This window comes from Notolepis coatsorum (genome assembly GCF_963971535.1).
Source record: "Notolepis coatsorum genome assembly, chromosome: 6".
Classification (NCBI taxonomy): Eukaryota; Metazoa; Chordata; class Actinopteri; order Aulopiformes; family Paralepididae; genus Notolepis; species Notolepis coatsorum.
Window position 1 is genome coordinate 153,307,110 of NC_140170.1, and position 25,000 is coordinate 153,332,109.

The 25,000-nt window shown below is 43.2% G+C and overlaps 1 protein-coding gene across 1 annotated transcript in view; it reads right to left on the bottom strand.

Moving 5' to 3' along the window:
- LOC311229697 (disco-interacting protein 2 homolog B-A-like) overlaps nt 1–25,000 on the bottom strand; it is a 121,118-nt gene that overhangs the window by 47,519 nt on the left and 48,599 nt on the right. The window contains 1 exon segment of the mRNA XM_084315772.1: nt 4,247–4,318. Coding sequence (XP_084171898.1) covers nt 4,247–4,318 — 72 coding nt within the window.

A 25,000-nucleotide genomic window follows, 5' to 3' on the forward strand; every position in this document is an offset into this window, starting at 1 on the left:
TGTCATTGTTGTGTATGCATCCGAGTGTTCACTGTGCATTTAAGACAGCACGGTGGCATTACGACAGTGCTGTGAAGTACCGTCAAGTGTTGTGGTAACATCAGTTGGGTTGGTCTGCTGTTGTGCACTGGTTGAGCTAGCCCCTTTCGTGACTGTGATGTGCAAGCCAGGGGCTTTTGAGCATGAAATAAAATGTCTAACCTTACGTCGTAGTCCGGTGCGTTTTTGGAAACATTATAGTCATAACAGATACACCTAGCTAACATGGGGCTGGCTGCTTTGAGCACACACACACGCGCACACGGGGCTAACGTTAGCTAGCAAGCATAATAGCTAAAACGCTAACTAGAAGCTAACTACTGTACAGTACTTCCAATAGACTAACATACACCTCTGTGATTTAAATGTGTCCTTGCCTTAGACTCGAGAGTTGTACTAGGGTTGGATGCAGTTCCCCGTTGGTCAGTCTGTCTGTTTTCCATCTTCTGCTGTGTTTAACGTTATGTTTGCGAGTGCTTCCTTGACTGATGGCCAGTACCGCGGGACTTTTATTCAACATTCTATATTTCTGCGGGTTGGCCAGTACTGCAGGAACTTTTATTAAACATTATATATGTCCGCGGGTTGGCCAGTACTGCGGGAACTTTTATTAAACATTATATATGTCCGCGGGTTGGCCAGTACTGCAGGAACTTTTATTAAACATTATATATGTCCGCGGGTCTTGTGCAGTGCTCTCGTGGCACTGTCAACTCGCCAGACTGGCGAGTGGTCTTCGTGAATCACTCGCCAAACGTAAAAAATACTCGCATTTGGCGAGTAAAGTGGCCTAATTTCCTCCCCTGAGTAGCTGGTATGATATGAATGATATCAATGTTCGCTGTACAGTAGATAGTGTGATATGAATGTTAGCCGTACAGTAGCTAGTATGATATTAATGATATTAATGTTAGCTGTACAGTAGCTAGTATATTAATGTTAGCTGTACAGTAGCTAGTATGATATTAATGTTAGCTGTACAGTAGCTAGTATGATATTAATGTTAGCTGTACAGTAGGTACTGTAGTATAATATCAATGTTAGCCTACAGTAGCTAGTATATTAATGTTAGCCGTACAGTAGCTAGTATGATATTAATGTTAGCCTACAGTAGCTAGTATGATATTAATGTTAGCTGGACAGTAGCTAGTTTGATATTAATGTTAGCTGTACAGTAGGTAGCGACCTTGGATTCTATGAAAGGCGCTATATAAATTTGATCTATTATTATTATTATTATTATTAGGTAGTATGATATTAATGTTAGATGTACAGTAGGTAGTATGATATTAATGTTAGCTGTACAGTAGATAGTATGATATTAATGTTAGCTGCACAGTAGGTAGTATAATATTAATGTTAGCTGCATAGTAGCTAGTATGATATTAATGTTAGCTGTACAGTAGAGCTGATCCCCCTTAACACTTTCAGCGCCGGACCCAAGTATAGTCGGGTTAACTCGCCGAACGTTCGGCGCCAGACCCGAGTATAGTCGGGTTTTGGTCGTTATTTCTTTTATTCGCTATTTACATTGATTATCCATCCAGGGAGCCTGACGTTATCATTGGGAATAGGTCTGAGATTGCAAACGTCCAATACCGCCGCCTGCCGCCTTGCGGCCGGTATTGCACATCCTTTGAAACCCTCTGGCTTGGGCTGTGCGTCTATCTAAAAAGTCCGGTCCGGGTTTTCCTTGTCGGGCAGGCGTTTATAATGCATGGATTGAAGAGAATCAAGCACTCCCGGTTCATGTTCTTATTATGTTGGCAAACCGATCGACATCAATATTTGGAATGGTGATTAGATAATTGGAATATTCTTTTTGGAGTACATCCTAATCAAGGTAAGGGCTATATGGTATCAATCTTGCGTTGATCCAAGAATCCATTCACAGCGATCCGACCATATGTGTGTAATGTGTGTGTGTAATGTATTCCGTTGGTGGCGATCAAAGCATGGAAAAACGACCCCCCCTCCCCCCCCCCCCACCCTTTCATGCATTCATGATGAAACATAATACCGATAATATAGCGTTGAATTCAGATTGATTGTTGATACAGGCGAGAAACGCCACGGTTTCAAGAGAAATGCACTAAGCGCTGCATAGCGTCGTTTTCTGGTATTAGACAGGATTACTATAAAACTATACTCATATTCACCACAGTATAAAACGGGAATGTATGGATGAAAAAATTCTTTCTTTTTCACAAATTGAACGATCGATACTCGATGTCAAATGGGCAATAGTATTATATCCATAGCTATGATATATATATATATATATATATATATATATATATATATATATATATAGTTTGAGCCCTGCAAACACTGCCATGTATTCCTATTCTTTAAAGTGGTGGCCTTCTTACCACACGGTACACAGCGACCTCTGACATCCAATGAGTTAAGAGACTTTGCTAGCCGATTCGTCTTTTTTTTGTTTTGTTTTGGTGATGAATGAGTTACTTCCTGGAAGATGCTGTGAACATGGCTCTGTATTACGTGCGGACGATACCACCCTGGTGGGTCTCATATCCAGGGGGGATGAGTCTGCCTACAGGAGGGAGATCGAGAGGCTGCAGAGCTGGCGCAGCTGCAACAACCTGGACCTCAACGCCCAGAAAACAGTGGAGATGGTGGTGGACTTCAGGCGGAAGGCAGCCCCTCCCCCCCACTCCGATCATTCTGGGAGGCACCCCGGTGGCCTCTGTGGAGTCCTGCCGCTTCCTCAGCATGACACTCTCCCGGGACCTAAAATGGGAGCTGAACACCATCGCTCTCAACAAAAAGGCCCGGAAGAGGATGTTCTTTCTACGTCAGCTGAGGAAGTTCAGGCTGCCGAGGACCATGATGGTCCAGTTTTACACCGCCATCATCCAGTCCATCCTCACCCTCTCCACCATCACCTGGTTCCCTGCAGCCACGGTCAGGGACAAGGCCAAGCTGCAGCGGGTGATACGCTTGGTGGAGAGGGTGATCGGCTGCCCCCTTCCCTCCCTCGAGTCCCTACACTCCACCAGGGCCTTGAGGAGGGCGAGGAAGATCATGGCAGACCCCGCCCACCCGGGTCATTACCTCTTTAACATGCTCCCCCACGGCAGGCGGCTACGGCTGCCCAAGACACTAAAGTCCCGCCATAGACTGAGTTTCTTCCCCTCAGCAGCTCGCCAGGTAAACGAGTCAGGTGTGCCCCTGCTCCCCCCCCCCTCTATGGCGAGCTGCTAGGACTGGACTTCTGGACTTGAACTTTGTGCTGCACTGTATCCATGTCCCCAACCACTGCACTTTTTACAGTCTTATTGTTGTCTCACTGTTCTCTCCTGTCTTGCACTTTACTTATAATTATTTATTTACTGTTGTATTGTTCTTAATTGTGAAAAAAGCATGCACTGTAAACGTCGAATCACGTTCCATTTGTACTGCAATATGGTGAATAAAGTAATCTGAATCTGAATCTGGATAAGTTGTCTCTCTGGTACACGCTAGATTCAAAGGGATCCTTCCACATGATTGGAGAAACACAATTTTACAGATTTGTTGGTAAAAACGCTGTCCTGTGACTATTAGTCAACTAAGAGCTTCCGCAGTGGAGGAGGACAGTTACTATACAGCGACAGACAGAACAGTGACCGACAGGGACCATCAACGATATCTGAAAACATCAATATGACACTAAACATATGGATGAAATTTAGTTTGCAGGAATCCTTGTGTTCTGCACTTTATAGTACAGGCTACTGACTATACAGCATGGTTACTGTATAACCATGAGCAGCCTCCTGCTATGTGAGTATAATGTTTGGACTGGACCTCTGAATCCCAGCCACTCATTGTAACACTGGTCGAGGGCAGTTCAGTGGAGCAGAGGGACCACTTGGGGGCAGCAGTGAGCATTACTACTACTTGGACATGACCAGCCTCTCTTGACCAAGATCAACCAAATCATCAGCATAAGCAGTGACCCTGTATGAGTTTTTTTTCTTTTGACCATGATAATGAATAGACGCAGCAGTTTGGCACCTCGACAGTCAGATATAACACCAGCCACCAGCTTGCAGCATTAATACACTTTACCGCCAGTGGAGGGGAGCGAACCCACAACCTTGTACTGTATGTAACATGGTGTGTTGTTCTGTAGGCTGCTGAAGGGGACAGCAGTGTGATACGGGGTGTGGGGGGCGATGCGGCGGTCTGTCTCTCTCACCTGGCTTGTGGATGATGTACGGAGCCAGCAGCTTGATCCTTTTCTTCTCGTAGCCCTTCTGTGTGATGTCACCTGGGAAAGAGAACAGCGGGGTCACTATGCGGAAAGATAGAAGACGAGAAAGTACAGATCCATGCAGTTCTTTGAAGAAAGCGCACACCCGCTCACCAACGGTTTCTGTGGTCAGAGAAGTGATTTGGAGCTACTAGTGGCACGGTGTAGTGTAGTCAGAGAGATAAAGGTTAGTATGCAGAAAGTTTTATTTTATTTAGAGAATATAAATGGAATGTCATTAGTAGGTTTTTCAAGACCCCCTTATTGACTGCTAAAGCAGGTACGACTCCCACAAGCGAATGCTGGGGGGGATGTGGTGAACAAATAGGTAACCATACAGCCCAAAACTATGTCACTTCTGGGATGATGTATTCAGGGATGTAAAAAAAGTATTCGACATGGACATCCCACAAGATTTCAAAACTGCCATCCTCTGAGTCATAGGGCATTGAGGAAAGGAAAAGTGTGTATCTTCTTCAAATACTGTTAACTGCTGCCAAGAAAATGATCACAATTAATTGGTTAAAACCCAGTCCCCCAACACATAACCAATGGCTAAACAAAGTTAAAGAAATTCAGGACATGGAGAGGATGACTCATCTGATCAGGTTGCAAGGTGAACAGTTCGATAGAAAGTGGGCTTGTATAGAGCGAATAGGCAATATAAAGGCAATGTATTACTTATTTTCATTTTATTATTTTCATCTCACTCCCCATTTTATTGTAATTTTATTTGTAATATGGTTTGAACCACACATGTAGTATATTCTGGTTTACCTTTTTTTGTTTTTCTTTTCTTTTTTATATATATTTTTTTAATATTATTATAAAAAAAAAATGTAAATTTTTTTTCTGTTAATGTATTTATTTTTGCGCCCCTTCCCCAAGCATAGCTGTCTCTTGATGACACGGTACAGACAGGATGTTGGTTGAGAACTAGTTGTAAGGTATATCTGCATATCTGTACTGTCTTGACTTTGTGCTGAATAGAAGGGATATGTGAACGGGAAGAAGGACGCAATCCTAACTGCATGCATTTACATGCTTTTGAGAAAGGTCAGTGATGGAGGATGAAGGGTTGGATTTGTAATGCAGAGATGGTGATACAACCAAAGCTCTGGTATAAGAGAATGTTTGCTACTGCTGTACTACACCCAGAGAAGAGAGGTTGACACGTAGTATATTCTGGGTTACCTGTTTATTTATTTATTTGGTTTGTTTTGTTGTTGGTTTTTGTGTGTGTCCCCCACGCCCCTTCCCCTTCCCCAAGCATAGCTATCTCTTAATGATACGGTACAGACATGTTGATTGAGAACGTGATGTAAAGTATATCTGCATATCTGTACTGTTCTGATTTTGTGCTGAATAAAAAAATATATATGAGAAAGTTTTTTTTTAAACATACTGTAGTCAGAGAGATAACGGTTAGTATGCAGAAAGGTATTTTAAACATACTGTAGTCAGAGAGATAACGGTTAGTATGCAGAAAGGTTTTTTTAAACATACTGTAGTCAGAGAGATAACGGTTAGTATGCAGAAATGTCTTTTAAACATACTGTAGTCAGAGAGATAACGGTTAGTATGCAGAAAGGTCTTTTAAACATACTGTAGTCAGAGAGATAACGGTTAGTATGCAGAAAGGTCTTTTAAACATACTGTAGTCAGAGAGATAACGGTTAGTATGCAGAAAGGTCTTTTAAACATACTGTAGTCAGAGAGATAACGGTTAGTATGCAGAAAGGTCTTTTAAACATACTGTAGTCAGACAGAATATATATATATATCTTTTTTTGTATCCACTTTTTCTCCTTATTTTTCAATTTTTCTCCCATCCCAATTTCGTGTTTCCAATTCTCCCCTCCCCTGTCTTGAACGTTGCTCGACTATGCCCCCCACTGGTCGGTTGTAGGGAGGATAGAAGCCTTGCATCACGTGTCCCCTCCGGTACACGAGGAGGCAGCCTGTCACATCTTTTCACCTGCCAGCGCGGACTCTCAGTGGCGATGTGTAACGTGTGGGAGGCTCACACTACCCCCGCTACTTCCTGTCTCTGCTGTGCAGGCGTCCCCCAACCGACCTGTAGGAGTCGCTGTCCACAACGTCCAAATCCCCACCCATCGACTTCCACCCTCTAACTCTGCCAATTGAGTTAGTATGACGGCTGGCCCAAACCGGAGGCAATGCTGACACCCGGATTCGAGGAGTCTCTTGCATTGGTGACGAGCGCAATCTCCGCTGCGCCACCCAGCCGCCCAGAATATATATATATATTTTTTTTAAACTTTATTTTTTAGCGTTTATCGCTTTTCTGGTCAAGCATGACCGACAGATGTAGGGTGAAACGGGAGAGAGAGCAGGGGAAGACATTCGGCAAATGACGGCGAGTCCGGGAATCGAACTCGGAGTCAACCAGGTCCGTGACGCAGCACGGTATTCCGCGACGCAGCGCGGTACATGGTGTGCTACTGGAGCACCCCAGAATATATATTTTTTAAGATATTTTGTAGGGCATTTCTGCATTATGGGATAGGACGGTTAATGACAGGAAATCAGGGATAGAGAGAAGGGGGATGACATGCAACAAAAGTCTTGGGTTGGATTCAAACCCAGGATGTTGTGTCCTAGCGTGGACTGGTGAGCCACGGAAACACCTCAACTCTTTTTTTCTCTTTCTTTTTTAAAGCCGTCTACCACTTTATCCAGGAGCGCCCAAACAACAACAACCACATCACCACAATATTAGATTCGATTAAAATCTATTGTCATCATACAGCACAAGTACAGTACAATGAAAAGAGGTTGAGATCTAACCAGAGTGCAAATGTAACAGTAAATTGCAATAGCAGCATACAATGTACAAGTGATTAAACAGGAATATAAATGAGGACTACTGAGTAATAATAATGCCTACCAGATGTATGTACTGTGTTGAATACAATGAAAAGAGGTTGAGATCTAACCAGAGTGCAAATGTAACAGTAAATTGAAATAGCAGCATACAATGTACAAGTGATTAAACAGGAATATAAATGAGGACTACTGAGTAATAATGCCTACCAGATGTATCTACTGTGTTAAATGTGTATTATGTACAGTGATATACAGGTATAAAAACAGTATAGTAATAAGTGGTGGAGAAAATAAAAGCTAGCATATAATGGTAATGTCTGGTTAGGAGCGAGGGAAAATGGATGGATTATCCAATGGGGGGTCCGGGAGGGGGGGGGGGGGGGTACGAGCTGGAGCATATGTGTGTAGGTTTTTAGATAACAGGTATTAAGGGTATATCCTATATAAGACAATTAACTAAAATGTGATTTCATTGGATGTGCACTGTCAACTAATGCTTGTATATCTTATCGTGTGTTGTCATGTTTGTTTATGTGTTTGTTTAAAAAATAATACAAAAATAAAATACAAAAAAAAAACAGTATAGTAATAAGTCATACTGGCCAGCGGTCTAACTAGTAAAAGTAGGTAAGGGATATATACAGTCAGATACGATAAGAAAAGTTAAGATAAGATATTCCTTTATTAATCCCCTTGGGGAAATTTGGAATCAGATATAGATATAATATACAGGAATGTAAAAAGTATTATATGCAGGTGTATTCAGACAGATGTGGATAAATATATTTATACGGTAAATATAAATATATATATTCAGTATAAACAGCATAATTGTACATGCTATCATACATACAGTATACTGTGTACATATCATACAGTTGTATGGGTAGAATATAGTTTGATGTAGGTAGTTATGATTACAGTGTAAGGCAGTTGTAGACAGTGAAGGCAGTAAGCACTAGGCAGGTATAAATTGAGTATAGGCAACAAAGTTCAGAGTTCGTACAGTATGGGTAACAGAGCCTAGAGTATAGGCAACAGAGTTCATACAGTATGGGTAACAGAGCCTAGAGTATAGGCAACAGAGTTCATACAGTATGGGTAACAGAGCATAGAGTATAGGCAACAGAGTTCATACATTATGGGTAACAGAGCCTAGAGTATAGGCAACAGAGTTCAACAGTATGGGTAACAGAGCCTAGAGTATAGGCAACAGAGTTCATACAGTATGGGTAACAGAGCCTAGAGTATAGGCAACAGAGTTCATACAGTATGGGTAACAGAGCCTAGAGTATAGGCAACAGAGTTCAGAGTTCATACAGTATGGGTAACAGAGCCTAGAGTATAGGCAACAGAGTTCAGAGTTCATACAGTATGGGTAACAGAGCCTAGAGTATAGAGTATCACTATAATCACAATTTCTAATGTCTTAAAAAAAATCTTACCAGTAAAATGGTGTCCAGGCCTAATCTTAAACCATACTATGATACAAGCAAAGGGCTTTGTGTTGATTTAATCTTAAACCATACTATGATACAAGCAAAGGGCTTTGTGTTGATTTAATCTTAAACCTTACCATCATACAAGCAAAGGGCTTTGTGTTGATTTTATTAATAAATTGATGATCAAGTATTTTCAACAACCCTTTCGACTTGACAATAACAAAGGAATCTGGATGGTGTGTGTACGTCTGTACTACAAATTCAACTATAATGAGAAACATCCGAATGTAGGCCTACCCATATTTCAATGACAATAAACCAAAATGTTTTAGTAAAAAACAGACAATAAAACGAGATATCGCAATAATACCACAAACCACAATTACAGGGGCGACTTATTATCGCAATATGGAAAGATTCGTACCACAGCTGTATTGTCATAAAACCCAGCAGAAATCACAATTAACTGACGCCAAAGAAAAGGATTTCCAGACTTGGCTGGAAAACACAAATTCTCCCTCAGCACATGAGAATGTAAAACTTGGTGGGTTTATTCTCATATTCATCGGCGTATCTCAGGTCTGCTCTGAGAGGAAATGCTTGGGATATTCAGGGGCATTTTAATGAGCAACATTTTGAGTATTTTTCCACACAGGTTACATATTTCCAGATATTCAAATTTACTCGCTCTCCATGAAAGACTTGTCAAACCACACTTTCAGAGGGAAGCCTGACAACCAGCGGTGGAAAGTAACTAAGTGCGTTTACTCGAGTACCGTACCGTACGTGAGTATAATTTTGAGTCACTTGTGGCATTTTAGAGGACTTTTACTCCACTACATTTAAAAGGAAATATTGTGCTTTTTAACCCACTACATTAAATCTGAACCCTGCAGTTACTAGTTACTTTGTTACAATCCAACTTGACAGCACAAGGGCCCTGTCATAATCACGGCAAGAGCCTTCTTCACCCCTCCTCCTTCCACACCATCACGGCGAGAGCCTTCCTCACCCCTCGTCCTTCCGCACCCTTATATGGGCAGCATCCGGCCCCTGCGTTCCCACGCTGCCAGAGGGAGATCAATCAGCGCGGCTGTGAGGGATTCCCTCATCATCAAACCCCTACTTCAGCCCACGGATCCTGCTCTCCCTCGTCGCAGTGTTAACCTAACAACCTAGGTACGACGACACACTCTAGCCTTGCTACTCTGTCCTTGTTGCATACTTTGTCCTAATCCTGTTCTCCCTGTGCCCAGGACCACCGCTCCCGAGACACCACCCACCTGGACGCTCCTGTGCTGCACGAGGAGTGCACCTGCTTGCATCTATTTGCACATTCCTGTTGTCATACCTGTCTGCTTGGTGCCTACAATTAAAACCTAAAACGCTCCATTCTCTCTCCTCCTGTGTTCTGCTATTGGGCTCTGCCACTGCTGCCCTAAGAGGCCCTGGTCGATTTAATTTTATAATTATATTATATTATATTGTACTTTTATTTTAATTTAGTTTATATTCTATTTTATTTTATTCCACCTTTTATTTTATTCTACCTTAATTGTCTGTCTGTTAATGTCACACCAAACAACCAAATCAAATTCATATGTGTATGTGCAAACTACTTGGCAAGACCTTTCTGATTCTGATTCTGATAATGCACTTTCAAAATGTTATGCAAACCAACCTTAAGAGGATGTAATCAGAGCCGGCATAACTGGAGCGCACATAACTTTAACATGACCTTTAGGGGTCAACGGACTGAGGTTTGAAAGTTCACAAGCACCGAAATACAAGGACGTCATATATTAGCCTATGTTACTTTTGATACTCAAGTACATTCAATCTAAAAATACTTTTCCACATGAGTAGAATTTTGAACGGAGGACCTTTGCTTTCATCAGAGTACTATTAACTCTGGGAAGAAAAGAAGGAACGAAATACTTCTTCTTCCACCACTGACTCACGTTACATGGCAACAAGAAACACAACATCCGCTGAGCTGTTTGATGTTTACATAACAGCACAAGTCTGGACCAATCAAAGGACCTCTGTGATCTGCTCAGTAGGTGTGGTTCTACACCACCTGTTCACACACGCACGCAGGCGCGTCGCACGCACGCACGCACACACACACACTCACACACACACACACACACACACACACACACACACACACACACACACACACACACACACACACACACACACACACACACACACACACACACACACACACACACACACACACACACACACACACACACACACACACACACACACACACACACACACACACACACACACACACACACACACACACACACACACACACACACACAAAGACGGAGAGAGGAAGGAGAGAGTTCAGGAGGAGAGGAAGATGGCCAGGTGGACAGCGGAGGGGGAGCGAGGACAATTAGGGATGCACCGATCCGACTTTTTCAGTCCCGATACCGATACCTGGGTTTGGGTATCGGCCAATACCGATACCGATCTGATACCCATTGTCCAAATTTATTTTCCAAAAAAGTTTAAAAAAAAAAGATTTTATCCACGTTTTTTTTATATTAAAATATCTTTTATTTTTAAGAATTGTAAAGGATCACAAGTGTGTTTTTGATTAGTTGTAAACAAAGACAGAAAATAAACTTCATTCATTCAATTAATAAACTGTGTGGAAGAGACTGGGATCATTCTTTAGTACAAGGCAACATCAGGCTTGACTTAAAACATTACTTTCCTAACTTAGTGAAACTAAATGTAACAAATTAACACAGATATAAATGTACTGAATGGTTATTTCTTATTTTATTTATTATAAAAAATAAAAAATAAATAATAATCAGATTTTTCTTTTTTTCTTTTACCGATACTTGATCCAGCTATTTCACTGATATCGGCGGCCGATACCGATACCAATATCAGATCGGTGCATCCCTAAGGACAATACAGTGGACGTATGAAAGAAACATGAAAGAGTCGACGTGACTCCAAACACAGAGGACGGAGACGGGTCTAAATATGGACAAGAGACAGAAGCCCGGATGAATCAGACATCCAGAGAAAACAGAGGGAGGGAGGGATGATGAGGATGAGGAGGAGAGAGGTGGTGGAAGAGAGAGATGAGGGAGGGATGACGGGGGACAGAAGAGAGATACGAGGAGGAGGATGGAGAAAGTGATGACAGAGAGGTGTGTTGTGAGGACAGAGAGGTGTGTTGTGAGGACAGATAAGTGTGTTGTGAGGACAGGGAAGTGTGTTGTGAGGACAGAGAAGTGTGTTGTGAGGACAGAGAGGTGTGTTGTGAGGCCAGAGAGGTGTGTTGTGAGGACAGAGAAGTGTGTTGTGAGGACAGAGAGGTGTGTTGTGAGGACAGAGAGGTGTGTTGTGAGGACAGAGAGGTGTGTTGTGAGGACAGAGAAGTGTGTTGTGAGGACAGATAAGTGTGTTGTGAGGACAGGGAAGTGTGTTGTGAGGCCAGAGAAGTGTGTTGTGAGGACAGAGAGGTGTGTTGTGAGGACAGAGAGGTGTGTTGTGAGGACAGAGAGGTGTGTTGTGAGGACAGAGAGGTGTGTTGTGAGGACAGAGAAGTGTGTTGTGAGGACCGAGAGGTGTGTTGTGAGGACAGAGAGGTGTGTTGTGAGGACAGAGAGGTGTGTTGTGAGGACAGAGAAGTGTGTTGTGAGGCCAGAGAGGTGTGTTGTGAGGACAGAGAAGTGTGTTGTGAGGACAGAGGTGTGTTGTGAGGACAGAGAAGTGTGTTGTGAGGACAGAGGTGTGTGTTGTGAGGACAGAGGTGTGTTGTGAGGACAGAGAGGTGTGTTGTGAGGACAGAGAGGTGTGTTGTGAGGACAGAGGTGTGTTGTGAGGACAGAGAGGTGTGTTGTGAGGACAGAGAGGTGTGTTGTGAGGACAGAGGTGTGTTGTGAGGACAGAGAGGTGTGTTGTGAGGACAGAGAAGTGTGTTGTGAGGACAGAGAGGTGTGTTGTGAGGACAGAGAAGTGTGTTGTGAGGACAGAGAGGTGTGTTGTGAGGACAGAGGTGTGTTGTGAGGACAGAGAAGTGTGTTGTGAGGACAGAGAAGTGTGTTGTGAGGACAGAGAGGTGTGTTGTGAGGACAGAGAGGTGTGTTGTGAGGACAGAGAGGTGTGTTGTGAGGACAGAGAGGTGTGTTGTGAGGACAGAGGAGAGTGATCATGGGTCATAGCAGGCAAGCAAGCACATTGTGCCTCCATCAGCTCCTCACTAACCCCCCCCCCCCCCCCTCCGCTCCCTCCCTCCCTCCTGAATGAGCTCTCAGGCTGAGAACCTGGCCTTGAAGCACTGCAGCTTCTCTGCCAACCGCCTCCGTAAGCAATGCTGTCAGATTTATACACACACACACACACACACTCCATCTAGAGTGCATTCACCTGAACAGTGATGATTCCTGTGCATGACCCCTGGACGCCCTCTGACCTAGGGCTGGGCGATATGCCCAAAAAGAAATTTGACTGTATTTGACGGTATATTTTTCCAGTACAAATTACAACGTGATACGATTTTTTTTTACGCCGTGGTCTTATTATATTCAAAAGGTCTATTTTCTTTAACTTTTTAATACTGCTGGAAGGATTTTTTTTACGATATACAAAAAAACAGTATCTATTTTTCGTATTTAAAATTGTTTAAGATATATATATTGTAAAAAAATATATATATCCATGTCAGTCGGGGGCGTGCCTCATCAGCTCATCAACGTGCCTCATCAACGTGCTTCATCAACGTGCCTCATCAGTGTGCCTCATCAGCGTGCCTCATCAACGTTCTTCATCAACGTGCCTCATCAACGTTCTTCATCAACGTGCCTCATCAACATTCTTCATCAGCGTGCCTCATCAGCGTGCCTCATCAGCGTGCCTCATCAACGTTCTTCATCAGCGTGCCTCATCAGCGTTCTTCATCAGCGTGCCTCATCAACGTTCTTCATCAGCGTGCCTCATCAGCGTGCCTCATCAGCGTGCCTCATCAACGTTCTTCATCAGCGTTCTTCATCAACGTGCCTCATCAACGTTCTTCATCAGCGTGCCTCATCAGCGTTCTTCATCAGCGTGCCTCATCAACGTTCTTCATCAGCGTGCCTCATCAGCGTTCTTCATCAGCGTGCCTCATCAGCGTTCTTCATCAGCGTGCCTCATCAACGTTCTTCATCAGCGTTCTTCATCAACGTTCTTCATCAGCGTGCCTCATCAGCGCGCCTCATCAACGTTCTTCATCAGCGTTCTTCATCAACGTTCTTCATCAGCGTGCCTCATCAGCGTGCCTCATCAACGTTCTTCATCAACGTTCTTCATCAACGTTCTTCATCAACGTTCTTCATCAACGTTCTTCATCAGCGTGCCTCATCAACGTTCTTCATCAACGTTCTTCATCAACGTTCTTCATCAACGTTCTTCATCAACGTGCCTCATCAGCGTTCTTCATCAACGTTCTTCATCAGCGTGCCTCATCAACGTTCTTCATCAGCGTGCCTCATCAACGTTCTTCATCAGCGTGCCTCATCAGCGTTCTTCATCAGCGTGCCTCATCAGCGTTCTTCATCAACGTGCCTCATCAACGTTCTTCATCAACGTGCCTCATCAACGTTCTTCATCAACGTGCCTCATCAACGTTCTTCATCAACGTGCCTCATCAACGTTCTTCATCAACGTGCCTCATCAACGTTCTTCATCAACGTTCTTCATCAACGTTCTTCATCAGTGTGCCTCATCAGCGTGCCTCATCAGCGTTCTTCATCAACGTTCTTCATCAACGTGCCTCATCAACGTTCTTCATCAACGTGCCTCATCAACGTTCTTCATCAGCGTGCCTCATCAACGCTCTTCATCAACGTGCCTCATCAGCGTGCCTCATCAACGTTCTTCATCAACGTGCCTCATCAACGTGCCTCATCAACGTGCCTCATCAGCGTTCTTCATCAGCGTGCCTCATCAATGTTCTTCATCAACGTGCCTCATCAACGTGCCTCATCAACGTGCCTCATCAACGTTCTTCATCAGCGTGCCTCATCAACGTTCTTCATCAGCGTGCCTCATCAACGTTCTTCATCAACGTGCCTCATCAACGTTCTTCATCAGCGTGCCTCATCAACGTTCTTCATCAGCGTGCCTCATCAACGTTCTTCATCAGCGTGCCTCATTAGCGTGCCTCTCGGAGCTTATGAGATTGTTTATTGTTTATGAGAAGGTTGGTTGGTCTTGACTCTTCGCTGATGGAGAGGCGCAACAAACACTGGCATTTGTACATTTTTAAGGCCCTTAATGGTAAGCTATCACCTTATATCATTATTGTAATAGAATTTTGAAACCTATGGAACACGTTCTAGTGACTGGCTGGTCCATAAGGTCCCCTGAATTTTCTAAGAACAGGGTAAATCTGCATTTTGCTATGATGCCTCTAGCTCATTGAATTAAATCAGTCCTTAAAGCTTGAGATTCTCCCCTCTGTTGCAGAGTTTAAAACCTTGATCTCCAACCTTTGTCAATCAAGTTGTACGTGTTTTAATTGATTTGTTATCCTTACTTTTGTCTCACTTTGTTGTGATTTTATATGCCTTTTTTTCTTTGCTTATTTCTGTATGTACACTCGCCGTGACTGTAAATGAGGGAAACCTCTGTTGCCTTTTGAGTTTAAATAAAGGTTTGAAATGAAATACCGTACCACCAGTTAAACTGAGATCTGCTTGGCATCTCATATCTTGGTTGAAGAACACCAACCCTGTGCTTAAACCCCAGGGCCCTCATTTATCAATAATGCGTAGAAAGTGTTCTATTTTCGTTCCTACGCACAGAATTTAGAATGTCTCTACGCACAGAAAAATCGGGATTTATCAAACGTGCGTACTGCGTACACAGGTTGTACCACACGCCGTGTTGATAAATACCAATTGTTCTTACCGTCTATGCTCGTGCACGATTATAAGTATTTGCATACAGAACCGCCCCTAATCAACCATATATGGTAATTAAATACCCTCATGGGAACATGCCTTTGTGGAATGTGGAATAATGTCTATAAGCAAATTATAAAGATAAACTTCATTGAGAGCTAGATTGATCACGGGGGTCATCTAATCATGAACAAATTGAAAGTAGAAAGTATTTTGTTGTGAACAATCTTATTTGGAAACATGACACACAAAATAATATTCAGCTTTTTATTAAAAACAATATTTAATCGTATGATTTTAAATATTTCTTTAGAATAAATAAATCCAATGAATTTGTCCATTCCAGTGGACACCCAGGAGGAAGGAGTGTCTAGGGGTGTTGACTGGTGTCAACCTACAGAGTCCTACAGAACCAGCACATTGACAGAAATAAATGACAAGCTGACCCGACATTTGCACTGTAATGACTGAAATGAACGAGTCACTGAAGCACATTGCTACCTGTGCAACCCAATGGAAAATAAAAACTCTTAACCACTATTTTGCGCTTGCGTTTGGCATATACCATATACTGCAAAAGAAATGCCTTTTGTTGTTGATGATTTTTAAAGTTAGATTAAGACCTTGCAAGGGTAGACTTACTTAAAACTGCTGTATGATTCTCTTGACTGAATTGCTGCTTTCAGCAGGCCAACTGCGCTCTACAATGCCTCTTGTGTGCGCGTGAGCCTGTTATAATTGCGCTCCTGTTTGGTTGTTGGGTTGGTCAGTCATTAACCATGGCTTCAGTGGATAACCCGATCACCTGCATTTAAGTGATATTTTAATTACAGATACCCCAGTAATAACATTACAATTGAATTAAATAAAATTAGGCCTGAATGGGTAACGCTCACCAATCAAGCCACCCGTCTTCAACAGCGTCTCCATGGAGACGAAGGCCCACAGAACTGTTCTGCACTGGCAAAGAAACGCATTGCAGATGATCTATACAGTGACCGGCGAGTAGAATCTCTTTCTGTTCACATCACTGACAGAGTATAATCTCTTTCTATTCACATCACTGCATGTGTTGATTGATGGAGCTTTGACAGCTACATGGGTACATTCTATTGCTCCGATGATGTTGGGAAATGAGCGATTTCCAATCTCACGCTGAGAAGAATCCCAGGGTGGAGAGGACTTGAATGTGCACGGGGATGGCATTTGTGCGTGTTGTTTCATGCTCCAATTTGTGTCCCGGGTAGCGGACTCTACTTATGTTCTCTCGGCAAATAGACTGCCATATCCATAAGTCTTCCGATAACGCAAGATAAACCATGCTGCATTCATTCGGAAAGACCTATTTCAAATGCTATTTATAGGGTTTGGCAAGAATTACACTAATGTCTCTATTTTACAATTAACTATGATTAATTATGAGTCATACGGAACACGTCGGTATTGGTAAATCCCACACTTTACTTAGAAATGATCGTACACACGGTTTACGCACATATCTGTGCGTACGCAGCATTGATAAATGAGGCCCCAGGTCCTCCACTACAGAAGACCATCCATAGGTTTATATTCTATAGACTGCATTAAATCTACTTAAATCTTTTTTCTTACATGTTCTATTGACATCGTTAACAACCCTACTAGGAATGCGCAGCTTATGAACTTCTGACCTAATGACCTGAATGGCTTTCAGACATGTTACATAACTAACAAACTGGTAAATGGTGTATTTATAACTCTTTTATACAAAGCGCTTTACAATTTTGTTGCTCACATTTGACCCATTCACTCACACATTCACACACCGACGGTGGAGGCAACCATGCAAGGTGCCAACCTGCTCATCGGGAACAATTAGGGGTTAAGTGCCTTGGTCAAGGACACTTCGACACGCTGCCCGGGAAGAAGAGTGGGAATCGAACCGGGAACCTTCCAATGACCAGACGACCGCTCTACCTCCTGAGCCACAGTCACTCCAAAACGTGTTACTGTCACACATACCTGTGTAATAATAACGAGTAATAATGAGTTAGTTATTTATTCAGGCTGATTGTTGCTGATGTTAATGGCTCATCTGACTGGTCAACTCTTCATGTGACTCAGTAGCGATTCTTCTGTACTCGTCATCACATCCCAGAGCTCCGTGTAGGCTAATCCCCTATTAGAAATGACACTGCTGAGACACACAGGCAGACGGTGAGGCAGGATGTCACTAGGGATGTGATAGGCGGCACGGTGGTGTAGTGGTTAACACCTCACAGCAAGAAGGTCCTGGGTTCAATTCCCGCTTGGGGACCAGGTTTCCGGGTTACCAGGTACCCAGGTGGGGTATTTCCTGGGCCTTTCTGTGTGGAGTTTGCATGTTCTCCCTGTGCTCGCAAGGGTTTCCCCTCCAGAGAAAGAGATAAACCCAATGGAAAAACATGCAGAACAGATCCCTAACGCTATTGCGTCCCTGACGAAGACAGACAGGAGGACTTGGATTGGTCCCTGGGGGGGCGCAGCCCCACGCCGCAACCTATGTCTGCTCCCGGCTGCCCTCCCGAGGGGATGGCCCAGTGCAGAGAGGACATTTCATCTGCCATCAAAATATTTTATAAAATGCATGTGTGTGTTCCTATGTGTCGCCCATCTCATATGTGTGTGTTCCTATGTGTCGCCCATCTCATATGTGTGTTCCTATGTGTCGCCCATCTCATATGTGTGTTCGCTGTGTGATAATGTAGCAAATGTGTGCTACAAATAAAGACTTCATGTCCAGTTTTCACTTTAAATGTTTTTCATAATGTGTTGACTAAATTACAGACTTTCAACGTGTCGAGACAGTAAAACTGAAATAATGAGGTGAAAGTGTACAGGCTGTTCCGCCTGTCACCTCTAGGTGCTCCCTAGAATCAGGGATGGATGAGCCTGTAGCTTGTGAATTGGAGACTGCTGCATAACGAACACGGTATGCAACTAGGCGGGGAAATTCAACACAGCACAGTATCGCAATATTTTTTATCAATGTTTTGACAATCCCATTTTGCTGCAATAAGAACATTTGGAGTGACAGACTCCAATTAGACTCCAATTAGACAAAACAGATGATGTTTATATATTTTCATTGCGGATGTTGACCGTTGGGCACATAATTTGCAGACGAATAAAGGTAATAAATAGCAATACTATTGTATCGTGACTTACTGTAAGTATCGTGATAATATATCGTATCACAAGGCCTCTGGTGATTCCCACCCCTAGCATGGACACACGCACATGCATAAACGTAGACCTCCAGTACACCCCAAATCCCTACTGCATATTGATTGATCCCTACTGCATATTGATTGATCCCTACTGCATATTGATTTATCCCTACTGCATCTAGCTAACCTGTCCCGCGTCTCTACAATTTGTAGCCGCATTTCTGCAGACCCCTCTCTGATTGGTTGAGGCCATTTCTGCAGACCCCTCTCTGATTGGCCGAGCGCGCGCATGCGCATGAGCCGCGACAAGCTCCTCTAGCCAGGAGTCGAAACTCCGTTAAGCTCCAGAGAGAGAGGCTGAAAACCCACAGTTGTTGCCCGACGGATGGGAGCCGAATCCCGGTTCCGAGTTTTCTGATGAAGGTCGCGAACGCAATTTATACGCATGGAAGTATTGATTACGCCATAACGAATCATTAAAAAAATATACCGTTAACTGGAATATGTTGTGTGTGCCTTTACACATATGTTGGATAGGATTATGTAATTGGTTTGTCATTAAAAACCAATAATAATCGCTCGCCGGCTTCGCTGACCAGAGCTCTCTCAGATTCAAAGTTTTAATTGCAGCCTGCAGCCAATGTGTAACTAGACAGTTACAATATAACATTTATATTAATTAACCCAGTTAATGCCTTAAGAGAAAGAGTCTGGTGGTCAATTGCTACGGAAATGTTGTGTCTTACTAATAATAACTAATTCCTTGGTCAATAGAAGTCTCTGTGATACTTTCTGAATATGATTTGGGAACATCAAATGGGCAGGCCGCGAAATAACAACGTTACAATGTACAGTTTCTGACAGCTGGCTGTGTTGTGAAATGTGCATAACGTTATGAATAAACCGCGAAGTCACGCGAAATAACGTTATAAGCGAATCTGGTAGTACATTTCCAATCAGAGAGGGGCTTCGCTCAACCAATCAGAGAGGGGTCTGCAGAAATGGAGCTCAACCAATCAGAGAGGGGTAGAGACGCACCTGTCCCACATACAGTATATGACTTCCTGTCGCTTATAGGGGAGGTCTGCCTCATTCAACTGAATTACAGTGCTGATCAGATGATTACTGGTACACACAACACCAAACATCAACGTTACCTCAGATCACAACAACAACAACAACAGCATCATCATCATCATCTACACCATGCCGCAGAACTAAACTGTGTGTGTGCTTCTGTTAAGAGAAGAGAGTGAGAGCCATGCTCCCGTTAAGAGAGAGAGAGAGAGAGAGAGAGAGAGAGAGAGAGAGAGAGAGAGAGAGAGAGAGAGAGAAAGAGAGAGAAAGAGAGAGAGAGAGAGAGAGAGAGAGAGAGAGAGAGAGAGAGAGAGAGAGAGAGAGAGAGAGAGAGAGAGAGAGAACACGAGACAACACTCCGAGACAGCAGTCACTCAGGGAGAGGGTCACTCTTTATTTTTCAAGAGCAAAGAATTGAAGAAAAAGCAAACACTTCCATAAGTAATGCATGAACTACAGTTGGCTTGACTCGCTCACATGACTTATATTTAGCTCATGTGAGCAGCCTGCTTCACTGCAGAATGAGAGAGAGAGAGAGAGAGAGAGAGAGAGAGAGAGAGAGAGAGAGAGAGAGAGAGAGAGAGAGAGAGAGAGAGAGAGAGAGAGAGAGAGATGGGTCAGTATAGCATTAGATGAATCTCAAAGTATAAACACTATTCCATCTGGATGATTGCACGTTTATCTGTTTTTCTATGCTGCCGTTAACAGCTTCTCTCTATGTCTCCGGATTACCAGAAGACTGCTCTACCTACCGAGCCGCTGTTGCGCCATATCTCCCTAAAACTCTTTAAAAACTATTAATTATGAAAAAACATAATGCAGCCTCTTCTGGAAATGAAATACCACGCCAGTTCATCACTCAAATATATAACTTTAAGGAAATAACTGTTGTGGTTCTTGTATAGTATAGTTTAGAAATAGAAAGTATAGCATAAGGATATAGAGTAAAACATAGTGTACTGTACATAGGACCCAGTGTCTTAATTCATAGCTAACATTGTATTGCATTTATCTCAGGACTTTAACATGTCTATTTTATTATCTTCTACTTATTTTATTTACTATTGTATTATTGCACAATCAAAGCGGGCATGGCCACCTGCATTTCACTGTATGCCCTGGTATGTATGTGACAAATAAATCTCTTGAATCTTGAATCATAATCGGGATGCTGGAAAATGTGTCGGCCATGACAAAATGTGTCAAAATGTGGCTAAATTCGTATTAGTCTGATCCTGGGAATTATACGATAAAACTACAACTTCCCCAAGACGAGGAGAGCTCATTTCTCACAGTCCAAGTGCTCATACTATGTCCATATCTACATTCTCACAGGCCTAGTGCTCATACTATGTCCATATCTACATTCTCACAGTCCTAGTGCTCATACTATGTCCATATCTACATTCTCACAGTCCTAGTGCTCATACTATGTCCATATCTACATTCTCACAGTCCTAGTGCTCATACTATGTCCATATCTACATTCTCACAGGCCTAGTGCTCATACTATGTCCATATCTACGAGAGAACATTCAAGGCCACAGACCAGCGATGACTTTCAGTGACGAGTGCTAGAGTCAAGCTTTGTAATAGGCCTGCATGCAGTAGCCAGGCAGAACCACCCTGGTTTCTATTGGCCACGGTAGCAGTACTGAGGACTTATGCATTCAGCTTGGGGCACTGGTTATTATTATTTTTCCTTTTTTACATTTTAGAGGGAGAGACATCAAAGTCTCCCCTTTTCCTTACCCTATATGCTTCCTTTCCTTCTCTCTCTCTCCACACACACACACACACACACACACCACACACACACACACAACACACACACACACACGTCACACACACACACACACACACACACACAAACACACACACACTCACTCACACTTAGCCTAGGATTATTTTAATTGCAGCGAGACTGCTCTCTCTTTCTACCCCCTGGGCACTCAGTCTGAATAGTAATTAGTTAGCTAGTACCTCTGTTTTCTTTCCCTCATTTCCTCATCATCACATCTCACCACTGATCATCACATCTCACCACTGATCATCACGTCTCACCACTCATCATCACATCTCACCACTGATCATCACATCTCACCACACATCATCACATCTCACCACTCATCATCACATCTCACCACTGATCATCACATCTCACCACTGATCATCACGTCTCACCACTCATCATCACGTCTCACCACTCATCATCACATCTCACCACTCATCATCACGTCTCACCACTGATCATCACATCTCACCACTCATCATCACATCTCACCACTGATCATCACGTCTCACCACTCATCATCACATCTCACCACTGATCATCACGTCTCACCACTGATCATCACGTCTCACCACTCATCATCACATCTCACCACTCATCATCACGTCTCACCACTGATCATCACGTCTCACCACTGATCATCACGTCTCACCACTGATCATCACATCTCACCACTCATCATCACATCTCACCACTCATCATCACGTCTCACCACTGATCATCACGTCTCACCACTGATCATCCCATCTCACTAAGGCATCCGATTGATTGGTGCCAACCATGTCATGCTAGCTTGTCAGTAAGAGGGCTAGATGATGCTCCACATTTAGGTGAGGAAAGAACAACTGCCATGGTCATTTTCAAAGGGGTCCCTTGACCTCTGACCCCCACGTCATGCTAATCCCATGCCGTTTTGGGGCAAGCACCATGCAGTGCTTTGCATGCAGTACACAAATGTGTTATACTGTATTAAAAAAAAAAAAAAAAAAAAAAACGTCTTTGAGGGTCCTAAACAGTCTTGGATAAATTGCATGAATTTTGAAATGACCTATTGTGACTTCTAGGCAATTCTTACAGAAATCTCCAAATGTCAACGTTTTTGATACCAGATCACAGCAGGAATCCTCTATGGTATTCATCAAGGTCTGGGTGGTACTTTGGAGGGATGTTTACCTTTATAACAAATGGTTAAACTTAGCATAATTGAGCATGGGAGTGGCCATCATACACTTCCATCATAATGTGCTATGCCCTTATATACTCTAAAGGTTTCAGAGTTTCAAAACACAATGTTTATTACAGATTTATGACTAGAAGAACTTGACACACTTCAGGTTCTCAGCTTTCAGATGATGTCACTACTTCTATGTGGATCTACTGTTGACCTGCTATCTCCCCCCGAAGATCCCTTCATGTCCCCCCTTTGAGTGCGACAGACGTGTTATGTCGTTATTTCATGCCCCCCGTTGAGTGCCGACGACGCTAATTGTCGTTTTTTTTTATTAGCGATCTGAATTCATATTTCATCAACCGAGTCTCCTGTTGGTACAGCAGCCCCTCTAGGAGCTCCGATGGGAAAATACCACCCCCTATCGTCTATCCCTGTGTAACTGCAGCCATTCGATTAGACTGGTGGATGTGTGGGGGGGGGGGGCCTACTGGCTCCACTATCCTGGCGAGCCGTCTGATGAAGAGGGAAGTGATCGCGAGATGGAAAGCAGCCTGGAATATATATTTACAGCAGCCAATAATCAATCAATAAACACGATCGATATTTGGAATGGCGATCAGGAATTGGAATAATCTTTTTGGAGAACATCTGATCTAAGGTAAGGAGTCTATGTTACCAGTTTTAGGATAATCAGAGCTGTTTTCACTGAGATAACAGCGTGTCCTGTATGTGTATATGTGTGTGTGTGTGTGTGTGTGTGCTGTTGAGGAAATAAGATAATCGATTTCTCAGCTCGCTTCTATAGCGTGCATAAGTACACATATACTATCGATAATCTAGCGTTTATTTGAAAACGATTCATAAATAGGCCGACAAATGACAACGTGTCTAGTGTATTCGAGAATATTCCAATAAATGCCATTTATGACGGAATCTTTCTATTTTCCTGAAATCTTTGAGAAAACTATAGCTTTTCAAAATGCTATAAAAAGGATATGAACCGATTAAAAAACAATCTGTTTCGACAATGTTGACTGCAAACAAGTCATTGATAAGCGACGGGCAGATTAGACACATAGCCATAATTTAAAACATAGATTATGCGTTTTTAACGCTATCATTGAAGTGGGTGGTGGCATTCAACGGGGTAAATAGGAAACGGAGGCCGGCACTGAAAGTGTTAAGAAAGACAACAATAGGTCTATGTGAGTCTCAGAGGGTTTTAACAAATGAACTGAAGCCCCCTGGCAGTCCACCACCTCATATCAGTCAGTGGTAACACTGTCGCCTCACAGCAGGAAGGTCCAGGGTTTGATTCCCGCTTGGGGATCAGGTGGCTGGGTTGCCAGGTACCCAGGTGGGGTATCTCCTGGGCCTTTCTGTGTGGAGTTTGCATGTTCTCCCCCGTGGCTCGCAAGGATTGCCCCTCCAGAAAAAGAGATAAACCCAAAGGAAAAACATGCAGAACAGATCGCTAACGTTGTCGCGTCCCTGACGAAGATGGACAGGAGCACTGCAATAGTTAGTGCTCTTAGAAAGACTGTGTATAAACTCTGTATACCCTGTACAACAAAGATTATTCTCTCCACCCCTGCAAGTACTCTGTTTCTGTACATTCAATGTATTACACTTCTATTACTGTAGCCTGTATTCTGTTAGACACTTCTCGGATTAAAATATAATATTTTCTCATTTTCAATTCAAATGTTTGTATATTATATATATATATATTTTTATCCACTTTTTCTCCTCCTATTTTTCTTCTTTTTTCCCCCACTTTTTCTCCTTATTTTTCTATTTTTCTCCCATCCCAATTTCGTATCACCAATTCTCCCCTTCAATTCTCCCCTCCCCTGTCTTGAACGTTGCTAGACTATGCCTCCCACTGGTCGGCTGTAGTGAGGATAGAAGCCTTGCATCACGTGGCCCTCTCCGGTACACGAGGAGGTAGCCTGTCGCATCTTTTCACCAGACAGCGCAGACTCTCAGTGGCGAGGAGTAACGAGTGGGAGGCTCACGCTGCCCCCGATACTTCCTGTCTCTGCTATTGAGATAGTATGACGACTGGCCCAAGCCGCAGGCAATGCTGACTCAGGGAGTCGAGACCGGAGTCTCTTGCATTGGTGACGAGCGCAATCTCCGCTGCGCCACCCAGCCGCACCATTCCTCCTATTTTTCTGTATTTTCCTCCCATCCCAATTTAGTCGTTATGCCAATTCCCCCCTCCCCTTCCTGGTCATTGCGCGCATGTGCC